The sequence below is a fragment of the Rattus norvegicus genome, chromosome 8 (genome assembly GCF_021556685.1).
Source record: "Rattus norvegicus strain SHRSP/BbbUtx chromosome 8, alternate assembly SHRSP_T2T, whole genome shotgun sequence".
In the NCBI taxonomy this organism is placed as follows: domain Eukaryota; kingdom Metazoa; phylum Chordata; class Mammalia; order Rodentia; family Muridae; genus Rattus; species Rattus norvegicus.
This window is the reverse complement of record NC_141541.1, coordinates 68,534,436-68,549,324: the sequence shown is the minus strand read 5'-3', so window position 1 is coordinate 68,549,324 and position 14,889 is coordinate 68,534,436. Positions and strand designations below refer to the sequence as shown.

At 45.9% G+C, this 14,889-nt stretch overlaps 1 protein-coding gene across 2 annotated transcripts in view; it reads left to right on the top strand.

Moving 5' to 3' along the window:
• The window catches only part of Thsd4 (thrombospondin type 1 domain containing 4), a 627,039-nt gene that overhangs the window by 184,492 nt on the left and 427,658 nt on the right, over positions 1 to 14,889 (top strand). For both annotated transcript variants that reach the window (XM_087562028.1, NM_001429247.1), the window contains 1 exon segment: positions 12 to 114. In XM_087562028.1, coding sequence (XP_087418154.1) covers positions 12 to 114 — 103 coding nt within the window.

The following is a 14,889-nucleotide window of genomic DNA, read 5'->3' as shown; positions in this document are numbered from 1 at the left end:
TGCTTTATTAGGCATGTCCAGACAGTGGTAGGAGTATCCGGGAGGTACAGTGTGCGTCCTACAACAACAAGCCATTCATGGGCCGCTTTTATGAATGGGAACCGTTTGCAGAAGGTAAGGCAGCTGGGTCCCCCTGACTCAGCTGTGTCAGTAGGAATTATTATATCTATTATAATTGCTGTGTTGTTCTGTGTCATCATCATCATCATCACCAACATCATCATCACCATCATCATCATTACCATCATCATCATTACCATCGCCATCTTGTGTGTTCTTCCGACTCTGTTGTTTGGTCGATGCTGGATGTGTTGAGGTGATCCTGGCTGGAGAATATGTGATCCTCTGAGCAAAGTGGTCTACAGAGGTCTTTACCAATTAATTGTTGCGTAGCCCAGAACACACTTCAACTACCCATGACTGGGAGGTGTGGCTGGAAGCACACAACATCTGGGGAGGGCAGAACTGGGGCAGAGCAGGGTTTGGGGAATGAGTTAGTAGATAAGTACAAGCAAGCTGAGAGCTGGGATTCTTTTGTTTTTTAACCTCCATAACCTGTTAGAAGAGCTTAAGAAAGCAGGCAGACTGAAAATTGTCTGCACATTGGGAGGCCTCTCACGTTTTTTCCATACATAGAGAGACACACACCAAGGCCCCTCACCATGCTATACAACAGTCAGACATCAACAGAACTTGTCAATACCGTTCTGCACACTGGCGTCATTATCTTTGTCAAAATTCACCTAGAGGCACGGGGTTTGGACTAATAGGTATTTGGTTCTGAGATGTTTCTTGTGAGGAAGTCTCACCAGTGGTCCAGGAAAGCATGGGGGGATTCTGTACTGCATCCCAGTTGGCTGGAGCAGGAGTCCTGCCGCCTGCAGGATACAGTGAAGACCTTGCCTGGATGTAAGTTTTCAGCCTCAGCCCAGGGCAGTGGGTAGAGCTGCTGGGGTGCCCCAAAACCAGAACCCGAAACATTGCTACTCTCTCCAAGATCTTGAAATGTTTCAGGACTTGGTGGTAAGATATGTTGATATTCATGGTGAATCTACTCCCTCAGGGCCAAACAGGTATCACCAAAGCAGATACTGAGGTGTCTCCCCTGCCCCTTGGTAAAAAGCAAAAGTGGTGAAATGTCAACTGCTCTAAAACTGGGTACAGAGTCCCACTGTCTGGTGTTTCTGGAGGAGCGTCTATAAGTTGTTCATTTCTCAGATGGTTGTGTGACCTCAAGGTTATTAAGAAAAAACTTGACTTTAAGTTAAGATATGGAATCCAGTTAAGAAAGGTATACAGATGGGGTATAGAACCAGCAGAGAGAAGATATGAGGTCCTGGGGGCACAAAGGAGGGAGGGTCCAGGCTTCTGGGAGAGCAAGGGAGGGAAGAGTCCAAGGTCCTTAAAGAGTATGGGCAGGAGGGCCCTGGGTCCAGGAGGAGCAAGACAGGGAGGCGTATAGGGAAGCTTGATCCTCAGGATGAAGGTTGGTTCAGTTCTTTCGCTTTCTCAAAATGCTATGTTGAATTCAATGTGGAATTCTAATTTGGATCCTACTAGGAAGGTAGAAAACATGGTGTAGTAGCAGTGTGCACACAGTTCAGATAGCAGCACTAGGCCAGGGTCTTGGTTTTATATAAACCTTCCATAGTTTATAAGGTTGGAATAAGTTGGATGCACTATTTTTGCAACTCTTCTATCAGTCTGAAATGATTTAAGATCATACACTTTTTCCCCCCATAAAAAGTGTTGTGTGTTCCTTTAGCTAAGTCTTACAACAACTCCTGTGTGATTTTCTGTGAAGCCTCTGAATGGAGGAAGTAGTCACCCCGCTCCCCACCCCTCCCACTCCCGATTTTGTATCCATCTTAAAAAATCTCAGCATGCGACTTTATTTGCAAACAGGATTGGGCTATTGCAGATATAACTAGTTACCTGGGCTAACTGGGCAGGAAAGATTACTAAGTAGTTTTGATCACTTGCTTTTCCAGAGGAGCGGGGTTTGGTTCCCAGCACCCAAGTCCTATTCTGGACTCCGAGGGCATCTGGACTTTCACATACTCATTCCCACACAGACATAGTCATCCACACGTAATTAAAAATAAATCTTAAAAAATTAGACTAAGTCTATACTGGAGCTGGGAGGTTTATAATCCCTAATGGATGGTGTTCTCATCAGAAGAGAAAGTTCAAGCTAGGCAGTGGTGGCAGTGCCTTTAATCCCAGTACTGGGGAGGCAGAGGCAGGCAGGCCTTTGTGAGTCTGAGGCCAGCCTGGTCTACAGAGCAAGTACCAGGACACCCAGGGCTATACAGGCAAACCCTGTCTCAAAGGAAAACAAGGAAGGGGGGAGGGAAAGGAGAGGGAGGAGGAAGTTCATAGACACCAAATTATGATGAAGGCAGATTGATGTGCTGTGAGCCCTGACAACGCCACGATTGCTGGACACTACAGAATCAAGGAGAAGCAAGAGAAGGGTTGCCCCCTAGAGCCTTCAGGGTGAGCATGGCCTGCCAGCACTTGCATTTTGATTTCCAGCTTCTGGAACTGTGAAAAGAACTGTTTGCTGCTTTAAGGCTGCATGACTGTGTCTTGTCACAGCAATGGTTGGTAGCCAAGAGAGACCAGTAAAGGTGGTTCTCTTGAGGCCCACTGATGTGTGCCCCTCACAGGGGAAAGTGGGATCATTCTGATGAATATTTAGCAGATCTCCTGAAGAAGTGAGACATGCACTCAAAGGGAACCATCTTGGCGAACCCAGAATCACAAAACCAATGTTCTCAGAGCCTTCTAGAAATGCTAGTGCTTAATCTCACCCCCAGACACTGTGATGTAATTGGTCTGGGATGCAGCCTGGGCATCTAGATTTATTTGTATTATTATTATTATTATTATTATTATTATTATTATTATTATTATTATTATTACTGCTGCTGCTGCTGCTTCTGCTGCTGCTACTACTACTACTATCAAAAGATCGCAGGTGATCCTAACAGGTTTGAGATTGATTTTGTTTGAGCAGCATCCTTTCATTGTCGTGAGCCTTCTGTACCGGCTGTTTCATGTTACTCACTGGGAAGAAAGATGCATTTCCCCCAGAAGAGCAGAGCAGCCTACCCAGTGCTAGGTGCACACCCCTGCCCCTCCCTCTGCAGCTGAAGTTGTGGACCGCATCTTCCCTGCTGAGACAAGGTGGTCAGCAGCCAGCTGTGTGTTCCGACTGTACAGCCTATGATCTGGGTCTGATATTAACAGCTCTGTGGAGGCCGCAAAGAAATCACCATGGGGTTTGTTGTGTGTTGCAGTTATTCCTGTGGAGGGAGGCTCGTTCTTGTCTGGCTTAAGTATATTTCTCCCTTCCCTGCTCTTCCCTTCCTCGTTTGTTCTGGCCTTCAACAGAGAACTGGCAGAGGGTAATAGAATACCCAGCATGCCCAGTACATATACGCCAGCCTGGCTTCAAACCCACGACATAGCTGAGGGTGACCTTAAACTTCTGATTCTCCTGCAGCTACCTCCCAAGGACTAGGATTTCAGGCAGGATTTAATGGCTGATCTGTTTTTATAAATAGCCCACACAGATCATGGGAAACTACTTAGATTTGTATTACAGATCACTGTTTATTGCTAAATACACCAGTTATCTCATCAGTGCGGGAGACTCAAACTAAATATATTTCATCAAAAAAAGATATCTTGTTGATCATACTACTGAGAAATTAAAAAGTTGGGCTGGGTTCAGATGGCTGCATTCCTGAAAACCTGGATCCTTGCCCTTTTCAGTCTCTCTTCAACCCTCGGCTCCCCTTACCTCTTTCCCAGGCAGGTGAGCAGACTTCCACAGCTTCTCACTCAGAGCTCAGTATTTCCCCTGATGCTTTAGGTCAACATGTATGCACCTCCCACCCCAACTCCACAAAGATACCCTAAGACTCTAGTCCAGAGCTTCTCATCCTTCCTAATGCTGTGGTCCCCAACCATAAAATTATTTTTGCTACCATTATGAATCATAATGTAAATATGTTAGGAGTAGAGGTTTACTAAAAACTACTTTGGGAGGTAGAGGTCTGTGACCCATGGGTTGAGAACAGCTGCTCTGGCTTCTGTAGATATGACTGACCAGGTTACCTGACTGACCGTGTTACCCGACTGACCGTGTTACCTAGTTTTAGGTTGACTTCACACAAGCTACAGTTATTTTAAATGAGGGGAACCTCAATGCAGAAAACACCCCCACCAGATTGGCGTGTGGGCATCTTCTTGATTGGTGATTGATGTGGGAGGACCCAGCTCACTGTGGCCAGCACCACCCCTGGGCAGGTGGTCTTGGCATATGTGTGAGAGCAGGCTGAGCAAGCCCATAAGTAGTCCTCCTCCGTGGCCTCTGCACCGGCGTCTGCCTCCAGGATCCTGCCCTGCCTCAGTACCTGTCCTGACTTCAACAGACAATGGACCATGAAATAAGATGTCCTCTTCACCCTACTTGCTTTTGGTCATAGTGGATTTTTAAAAATGTGTGTTTTGTTTTGTTTGTTTGTTGTTTTTTGAAGACACCTAAGGTGTCCTGGAATTCATTGGGTAGATCAGACTAGCCTCGACTTCCGAGATTCCCTTGCCTCTGCCTCCTGAGCCCTGGGGTGAAAGGTAGGTACCACCACCACACCCAGCTGAGTCATGGTATTGTGTCACAGCAATAGAAACCCCAAATAAGATAGTGGCCTTGCCAGTAATCTTTCTAGCTGTAAGCAGCATGTTAGTTAAGGTAAGCTCAGACTGAGGGTGGAGGGTGGGGTAGATTCTCATATGCTGTGCCTGCCCTCCTCAGAAGGGATATAGCCACGTACACCGAGAAACCAATACAAAGTCATAGACAGCCGTGGAAGAGGCAGACAGGAAGTAAAGTATCGTGGCTATAAGCCTACAACACCAAAGGTTGCTCAGGAGCTACCAGAAAACAGGAAGAAACATGGGAAGACTCTCACAACACCAGCCCTCCCTGACACTTTAGAGAGAGCATGACCCTGCTCACACCTCGACTGTGATTTCTGGCCACTAGATCTGTGAATCAGTGCTGCTGCCTGTGATCTGTGTGGTGTGTTACATCAGTACTAGGAAACTCGGTTTCTTGGTCATTTTCAATGCCAGGAAAACGGCACAGTGATCTTTCCTCTGCTCACATTTCTATCCCTGAACTCTGTTTTAAGGCACGGATTCCCTGGGCTAGTTCAGGCCATATGTCTGACCCTGGTGCCAGGGACCTGCATCCTGTGAAACAGGGAAAGTCAAGAGGGGGTTGGGCTGACATTCAAACATTCTTCCACACAAATCAATATGAGGTTTGGGGAGATAGCTTAGCCGTTAAAGTGCTTACTATGCAAGCAAAGCGACCTAAGCTCAATTCTCAGCACCCATGTAAAAAGCCAGGCATGGTGTATACTTGAAATTCCAGTGTCGGGAGAAAAAGACAGACTCTAAGACTCACTGGCCAGCCATCCTAGGAAGAGATCCTGCCTCAAAGAATAAGGTGGATGAGTGGTCCCTGAGGCTGACTCTGCTCTTCATGTATACAGCCACATGTGTGTCATATTATTGAACATACACACACATATGGGGCAAGGGGAGACACACATACAGAGAGAGAGAGAGAGAGAGAGAGAGAGAGAGAGAGAGAGAGAAGAATAGTATGCTTGTCTTTAGTACAAGCCACATCCAAAACAATCCAGGATTTACCAACTATCTCACAGTGTGTTACTAAAAAATTCAGCTGTCTTTTCTAATATTTACTGACAATGGCGTTCTCACATAGCTGCAAGGAGACAAATGGCTATGGAAGTGGCATTTATTTTGGCTTTGTCTAAATAATTTTTCTTCTTTTTCCCCCCACTAACATTCTTTTCTTGATGTTATTTTTCTTCCTTTCCGATGACTCCCAGGCTGAGCAGTGGGAGGGAGAGGCTGCTAGCGTTTCTGTGTGGCGTTCAGACTTGATGGCTGGATTTTGAATTGGGGCTCTGGGCTGTGTTTGTGTGTCTTCTGCTATTCTATTCGCTCATGCCTACTCAGGGAAACAGCTGCACTCACTCAGCCCAATGCCACATAGAATAGTAAAAGCAGAGCTCAGGGTCTGATAAACACATCAGTTTCACCCGATGGTTCTTCCAGGGCTTTTAATCACATTTCCTGGATATGATGACCTCGCCTGGGATCATGCCTCTAGGAATTTTTCTCACAGACCTAGACCTTAAGCTTGTACCAGGGTGGAGGGAGAATTGGGGTGTCCTGGGTCTTATTTGGGGCTGTCACCTCAGCTCTCCTTCATTCTCATATTTGGTTTGGATAATGCATTATGTGGTCACCATACCCAGAGGAACAGTTTAATAAGACATGGACACTGGGATAAATCATATAGCCCTCCATCTAGTTATAGATACATCCCAGGTCCCCTACATGTGCCGAAACATTGGATAGTACCATGTCCTGGACACCTTGGTGTCTTAGTTACTCCCCCATTGCTGTGGTTAAATGCCCATATAAAAACAACCTCGTGGAGAAAGAGTTTATTGTGGCTCATGGTTTCTGAGGAAGCAGACAGGGAAAGCATGGCAGCAGAAGCAGGAAGCTGGCTGGTCACATTGCCTTCAGATGCAGAAAGCAGAGTGAACAGGAAGTGGTACTGGGCTATAAAAAGTCATGGTCTATTACTGTTCCCCACTCCATGATCCCTTTCCTCCATCAAGGCTCCACCTCCTAAACATGTCATACCCTTCCCAAACAGTGCCACCAACTGGAGACGAGGTTCAAACAGGTGAACCCATGGTGGTACATTTTGCTTTCAAACCATAGAAAGAAAACTTCTTTTTCTTTATGTGTATACCCGTGGTAAACAAAAGTGGTGTGAATGTGACATCTCTTGCAAGAAACCTTATTGGTCCTGTCAATCTTAGTGACCATGACATATGAGCCCCCTCATGTGTGTGTATGTTTTGTGTGTGTATGTGTGAGTATGTGTGAATGTATGAGTGTGAATGTGTGAGTGTGAGTGTGTGAGTGTGTGTGTGAGTGAGTGTGAGTGTGTGTGTGTGTGTAAGGATGCAGGGATGGTTGCATGCACCCATGCACATGCATGCAGAAGCCAGAGAAAAGGACACGTAGTTGCTCTCTGCCTTCATCCCATGAAACAGAGCCTCACATTAAACTGGTACATCACCAGCAAACACTCAGACTCTTCCTCTCTGCCACACAGCTCTGGAGTTACAGGCATGTGCAATATGCAGCCATTCCTGACGTTTTACATGGGTGCTAGGGATTTAAGCTCAGGTCCTTATGCTTGCACTGCAGGTGACACTGTCTACCGTGTTGTCTCCCAGGTTCCACATCTCTGTTTGTCTCAGTCTTAGGAAGCAATGTCCCGCTTCTCTTTGGCACGTCTCATTTGTAGCCTCCATAGCCTTGTGCTGGTCGGCCGTTGTTAAGCGGAGTCGGCTTGAGCACAGCATTGTAGTACCACGTGGCATCTGAAATGAAGATGGAGGCAGCTATGAAGTGGGCACGGTGTGGATCTCACAGATCCGCTTGCCCAGGAGATGAGCTGTGTCCCAGGAGGGGCAGGGAGGGATGGTGGAAGATTTTATCATGCTATTCAGAACAGTGTGCAAGTTACAATTCGAGAATTGCTCACTTCTAGAATTTTCCATTCAATAATCTTTCAGTTAGAACTGGCCCTAGAAAGTGGACTCGAAAGGGAAACCACACATAAGAAGACACCGCTGTGCCTGCTTTCTGTGAGGACACTGGGGCAGCTAACACTCAAGTGTCAAGTTTTGTTAGGCTATTGTAGTGGAGATGTCAGATACCAGCACTTACTATTTACTTACTCATTCCATGGCAGTGGGCGTGTGCTCAGGGCCTCATGCACGATAAGTACTCTACCCCTGATGTGTACACCCAGCTCAGAGAGCAGGGTCAAGTCACAGCCACAATGGGGCTCTGTGTTTAGGTGTCTTAAGGATTCTGGTGTCCCTGAGAGCTGAACGGAAGAGAGTGGAATTGTGAAAGGCAGAGGGAGGAGTCTGAGCCAGGAATGGGAGCTTGTCCGCTGGTAACACAAACATGTCAATTATATTTAGTCAGGAGTGTCTGGTGTATGCCGCGGGAACATCCCCAGTTCTAATGACTTCACCTTAGAGTTTCTCTTGCCCAGACTACATGGTAATGAAGTATGTGTCCTACTCCTTTGGAGTCCCCAGTTGATAAAAGCTATGTCTCAATTCAGGCTTCTGCTGATACAGGGCAAGGGGACTCATGGTTTGTGCACAGATTTTTAAAGCTTCTGTCAGTGGTGGTCCCCACTGTTTGTGCTCATGTATCACTAGCTAAGATGAGTCACGCGCCAGTCTTCACTCAAAGGCTTAGGTTGGCCCCTTCCTACTGTGTGTGCCGAGGAGGAGAGATAGACTCTTAGTGACGAGCCCTGAGGACCAGGACAAGCACCAAACTCCATTGAAATCCTCCCTCTGAAGTCCCAGTGACTCTTATCAGGCCTCTTGCAGGGATGGAGGGTGTGGTTCCAGGGAGTGTTACTGGTAGCTCATGTCTGTGATGTCTACAGGGTTCCCAGGAACTCCCATCAAGCTCTTCCTAGTGTGTCTATGGCAGCAGATACTTATGGTATCTGGTATCAATGTTCGTACCAGGTACCCAGGGCTGGTGATTCCCTCTCGAGCCATGCTGCTAACAGAAACACATGCACTGCTATCAAAGCATGGACCAGAGGCAGGGAGGCATAGCTAAGTGTACACGGTTGGCATTAAAGCTTTTCTTGGTCCACAATCCTTAGGATTTATGAACCTTCGGAAATGACAGGGAGGACTCAGGGAAACAGAAGGCGGTTCCCAACCCAGTGAGGAATGTTAGAAGGTCGTCAGATCTGGTCTCAGAGCTGTCTCATAGGTGCTTGGGGGAGTACCTAGCAAGACTGAGCCACGAGTCTGCTTTAGAGATAGGGCACAATCAAGAGCAAAAGCAAAGTTCAGAGAGCAACCAAAGGATGACTTGGGTTCCTTACATGTTCATTTAGAATTACGGTCAACACCTGGCTAGTTCAAGAGGAAGCTGAAGGTGTGAGGCTTGGACTTAAAAAGATCACTTAGGCCTGAAGACATATCTCTAGTCACCGACCTTCAAAGATGATTAGATATAATAATTTCGAGAGAATTTAGAATCATAAGGTGGGCTGTATATGGACCAAAAAACTTAACTTTTATCTCATAGCAGGGGAGCAGATGTAGCATACTGGGACTGGGGATGTAGCTTAGCAGAGGGCTTGCCTAACATATGTGATCCCCTGGGTCTGGTTCTCTGTATCTCATAAACTGGGCATGTAGTGCAGGCCTCTAATCATAGCAAGTGGAAGGTAGAGGTAAACGGAACAGAAATTTTGGGTCAGCCTTGGCTATCTCAAAAACAACTAATAAATAAATTGAGAGGCTGAACCAACTTTAAGAGGCTTAAAGAAGACCAGAAAGGTGGCTCAGTAAGTGAACCAGGACATAATAACCCAGGGTAATAACAGGAGAAATACATAATTTAATATGCTAGTGATGCTTATAATTTATAATGTTCTCATTTATATACTACAATGAAAGTTATGGACTGGGTATTTTGGTTCCTCAAAAATTTATTTATTGAATCCTAATTCTTTTTTTTTTTTTTTTGGTTCTTTTTTTCGGAGCTGGGGACCGAACCCAGGGCCTTGCGCTTCCTAGGTAAGCGCTCTACCACTGAGCTAAATCCCCAGCCCCTTGAATCCTAATTCTTAATGTGGCTATATTTGACAATGGGACCTCTAAGGAAATAATTGATATTAAGTGAGGTCCAATGGGTGCAGGAACCTAAGCAAATAGGTTTAGTGTCTCCATAAGAATGGGAGTATACACCAGCATTTTCTTCTGAAGAGATGTGAGCATATAACACGATAGTGGGTACCTACAAGCCACGAGAAGAGGCAGGCCCAAGGAAACAAAACTCACTCTGGTATTTTGATGTTAGGTTTCTGGCCTCCCAAATTATGAGAAGTAAATTCCTGTCATTTAAACTATCCATTCTGTTATTTTATTATGCACATTGACTTAGATAATGACGATCAAATAAAATGATTTTTCAAAAATCTGCATATATTTTGAACAGATGCTGTGTACTTGGCAGTCTGGGTGCTAAGTCTCCCTCATAGTAACCATCTAGACAGTGTTATAATCCTCATTTTATACAGGAAAAGGAGGTATAGAATAAGCAAAGATTTGCACCTGACCAGTTAGCTAGCAAATAGTATAGCACCCCGCCCCCCAAACTCAAAAGCCTGCCTGTGAATCTTGACTGTGATGTAGATGGGTCAGGAGAAGTGTTTCAAAGCCCCACACAATGCTGCTAGATGCTGCAAGACATGGAGGAAAATGAAAACTCCAAAACCAATACTGGAATGGCCCCGTTGCCTTTTCTAGAATGTTCTAGAATGTTGCCTATGGTAGTTTAGTCCACAACTGGAGAAAAGTTAAGGGGGGGACAGCCATCTTGTAAAAGTCTTCTGTGAATAAGGCATGTTGGGAATGTTGGCTGGCTTGAGAGAGAGACTTGTTTAGAGTGGTGGTGGGCTAAGGAGATCTGTAGCCCAAGAGGATGAGATTCACACAGAGGAGCAAGGATTCACTTGAAGCCTACCTACAAACCTGTTTCCCTGCAGAATGTATGCTCTTACTACTTTGCAAGAGAGTTTCCTCACCATTTATCACAGATCAATTTAGTCAAGATAGATGAAAGGAAGCCTGTGTCTACAGCAATGTTTGTTCAAAGAATGTTCGTAGTACTTTTTTTCCAAAATAGATCAACTGGAAACAAACCAAGTATCCAGCAAAGGATTTTGCAGAAACCAGTTGTACATTTACCGGGCGGAGTATTATTTGGCAATAAAAAGAAGGATGTGCTACTGATACATATATAAAACCTGGTCGAAGCCCAGAAACATTATGGTGAGCAAAGTCAGCCAGACACAAGAGAACACACTGTCCAATTCCATTCTTGTGATGTTATAGAGGAGGGTGGGGGCAGGTTATGGTAAAAGAATGCCAGGTTTGGTCTATGCAGATGGTGGGGTTAGCTAGAAGGGAACACGATGGAACCTTCTGGATTGATGGAGATGTTCTCTCTCATAACTGGCATGGCTGTTACACGGTGTATGCAGTTTTCCAATCCCATCTGACTGTTCCTGTGTAACCCAAGCATTCTACTGGGTAGAGTTATACTTTAGAAAAATACTCTTTGGGTTAGAGTGACGGCTCAACAATCAAGATCATTGGATACTGTTCCTTTGGGATGAAGATTGAGATTTGTCTAGGGGAATTTGTGCAAGAATTTTCTGGAAGTCCATCTACAAATCCCTCCTGCACAGAAGCAAGGATGCCCGCCGAGGGGACACTGATCTTTGCTTCCTGTTCTTATGTCTTTGTGATTCCCAGCACTCATATGTCAGCTCCTAACTATCTGTAACTCTGACAGGGGCTCCATCACTCTTCTGGCCTCTGCAAGCACAAGGCACACATGAGGTGCATGTACATGCATGCAAGCAAAACATCATATTCATAAAAAAATTTAAAAGGACTTTAAGAGTCTATTCTCAGGCTAGTGGGACGGCTTCGTGAGTAACAGCGCTTGCTGCCAAGCCCCATGATGTGATCCTTACGACCAACATGGTGGAAGGAGAGAACTGACTCCTACGGAAAGTCCTCTTCACCTGCACACATGCATCTCAACACACACACACACACACACACACACTAATTTAGAAGTTATTCTTTTCCCTCTTCTCCCTTTGTCCTTTCAATTCTGGAAGGTGACACTTGTAGCTAATGTAAGTCTCATAATTGTAGTAACTGTTCTAAGATTTCCTAGCCCCACCCTTACTTGAAGTTATCTTTTCTTTTATTACCTCAGAGGAGTGAAAGGATTTTAGGGGAAACTGACTCAAAAATGCAGAGTGATGGTTACAAAACAACTAGAGGCAGAACAAATCTGCCTTTGACTTCCGCCAGGGACTTGGTGGTTTGAATAAGATGGCTCCATAAGCTCATATATCTGAATGCTAGCCACCAGAGAATGGAACTCTCTGATAGGATTAGAAGGATTAAGAGGTGTGGCCTTGGAAGAAGTGCATCACTGAGGTTTCAAAGGCTTGTCATGCCTACCCCCGCCGACCTTAGAGGATCGGGATGTAGGTCTCAGCTACTGCTCTAGCACCCACATGCCACCTTGTTCCCTGTCGTGGTGGTAATGGACTAAACATCTGCAAGTCAACCTCCACTTACATGCTTCTCTTCTGAGCGTGGTCTTGGTCACAGTGTCTCTTCAGTGCCGTAAACTAAGACAGAGCGCAAAGATAATGGGTCTTTGGGACTGTAGCAAATTAAAGTGTTTTCTCTACCAACAAGAGAAGGAAGAGGCAACCCACAGTTGGGAGAAATTATTTGCAAATTTTGCTTGAGGTCAGTGCTCATGTCAACTTGTATGAGGAACTCAAATGAACCAACATGCAAACAATTCCCGTTTAGAATAGACAGAAGGCCAGCACAGGCTTTTCTCTAGGACATACAAAAGGCCAACAGATGGATCATAAAACGCCCCAAATCACTAAATACCAGGGAATGCAAATTAGAATTTCAAGGTGACTTGCCTCACATCTGTCAGATGGCTGTTAGCTCAGAGGCTGGCTATCAGCCTGGCCTTTGCAGGGGATGCTAAGGTTCTTGAGTGGTGAGCGCTGGACCCACTGAGCCATCTCCCAGCCTCTGAGAAGGCTTTTCAGTACCACTGAAAATTGGTGGTTGGAATTGTGCTCTAGCTCGGGGCTGGTGGTCTGTGCACTCCTGAAGGCTGTACTAATGGTCTCCGTGTGGATGGCACGAGGCTGTGTGGCTCCCGTGTTCCTACAGGCGTTATGCTTCTGTGACACTGGTTGAACAGTGTACATTGCCACATGGGCATAGGGTGCTGCTTCCTGTGTAAGAGCGTGACCTCTGGGGTTGATTGGCATCAAATAGAGTTCACAATGATTCTCTTTCCTCTTCTCCAAGAGCCTTACTCCTACTCAGTCAACCAGCTGTCCTCCTCCCTCCCCCACTTAGGATTATAATGTGGAATGCCTCTAGAACATGTCTGCTGCTTGTTTCCATCCGTTCTGGCTAGCTGGAGAGGAAGGCAAGTGCAGGACAGGGCCTGTTTCACACAACTCTCTAAGTCTTGTCACTGGGAAGTTTAGGATAGGGAAGAGGAAGGCCGCTGAAGCGGGTAAATGGTCCCACTCCGCAGTATTCTGGAAGGTGCAGCTGATTCTTGTGAAAGCTCTTTTTTTCCTGGCACCTGGATCAGTGTCATTCTGGGTAATTAGTGAGAAGCGCCTAAGGGAGTGTTTCAACATCTAATAAGCAGATTAACTTCAATGCAAATAAGCCTAAGGATTTGAAATCAAGCACAGAATGTAAGCCCATTGCAAAATATTAAACAACGAGCCCTCAACCTGTTGTTTCCCTCTCAGTGCTCTGCAGGGATTGCTCCACACAGTCCTGGGAGTGTCGGGACAGACAGGGCTGATGTCACACTGTATAGCAGTTCCATTCTGCAGCCATGGGGATTCTTAAGGGTCGCATGGTCTGGCCAGATTGTAGAGAAAAATGGATTCAACAAAAGGTTATGAGCACAGGGGACATAGCTCAGTCTATAAAGTGATTGCCTTACAAACATGAGGACCAGAGTTCAAATTCCCAGAACCAGCATGAGCTGAAGAGCTGTGGTACACGCCTCTAATCAGATCACTGCTAGATAGGAGGTAGAAGCCGGAGGATCTCTGAAAGCTTGCGGGCTAACTTGACTGCTTGGCAGAGTCTTACACCATTGACAGATACTGTCTCAAACAAGAGGTAGAAGGTGTCTGAGGACTGACACCTGAAATTGTCCCCTCACCTTGACATGCCATACCCACAGTTCTGCATGCATGTACACATGCACACTCTGAGATAAACATTCCATAAGCACAGCCTCCCGGACTGAGAGTAGTCACGTGCCTCAGGGGCCACCAACGAATCTCTCCCCTCCTTCAACTAAACTGTGACTGATTCATTTTCGTTAAAAAACAAACAAATGTGTTTGTACATGAAGGGCTGTCAAGACTTCTCCAGGAAATCCTGGGACTCTCTCTTAATCTCTTGTACCACTGTCTTCTCACCCTCCAAAGGCCCTCAGCTTGCAGATTGGAAGAGGGTTCTCAGAAGGAGTGACCAGACCTTTTCTGGAACCTTGTGTGTGCCGAGAAATGCCTGCCTGGGCAGCAATAAGGAGATTTTGGAGTGAGATAGCTTACAATTAGAATTTGACCAACAGGCAGGCAGTGTGCATTTAAATTGTAGAATCAGCGTTCCTTTACATACTTATCAGAAACATTCTCTCCCATTGACATAATCCATCCCTCAAACCTGTTAAGTAGCACCCGTCCTCGTCTCTGTTTCTCAGAAATTGCAGAGAACGTTTCATGATTCAGTGGGACTTGCTTCCAAAGGATTAAAGGGGAATCCCATGGGGATCTGCAGTCCAAGGCAGAGGAGTGCGAATGTTCCTGCCCCTACCTGGGTGAAGTTGGCCTCCGTGCATGCTTATCTTATCCTAACAATTGCCCTGCGGCGATTATTTATGGCCTGGCTACCCTTGGCAGCCCTGTTGAACCAAGGCCCATGTTTCCTCACTCAGATCTTTTAAAGCAGCCAACTTTTCATCCTCGATTCTCCTTTTGTAAGGCTGTAAATATTTCTCCTTCCTTCAGCTGATCGCTGGGATAGGTACCTGCTCTGTGTT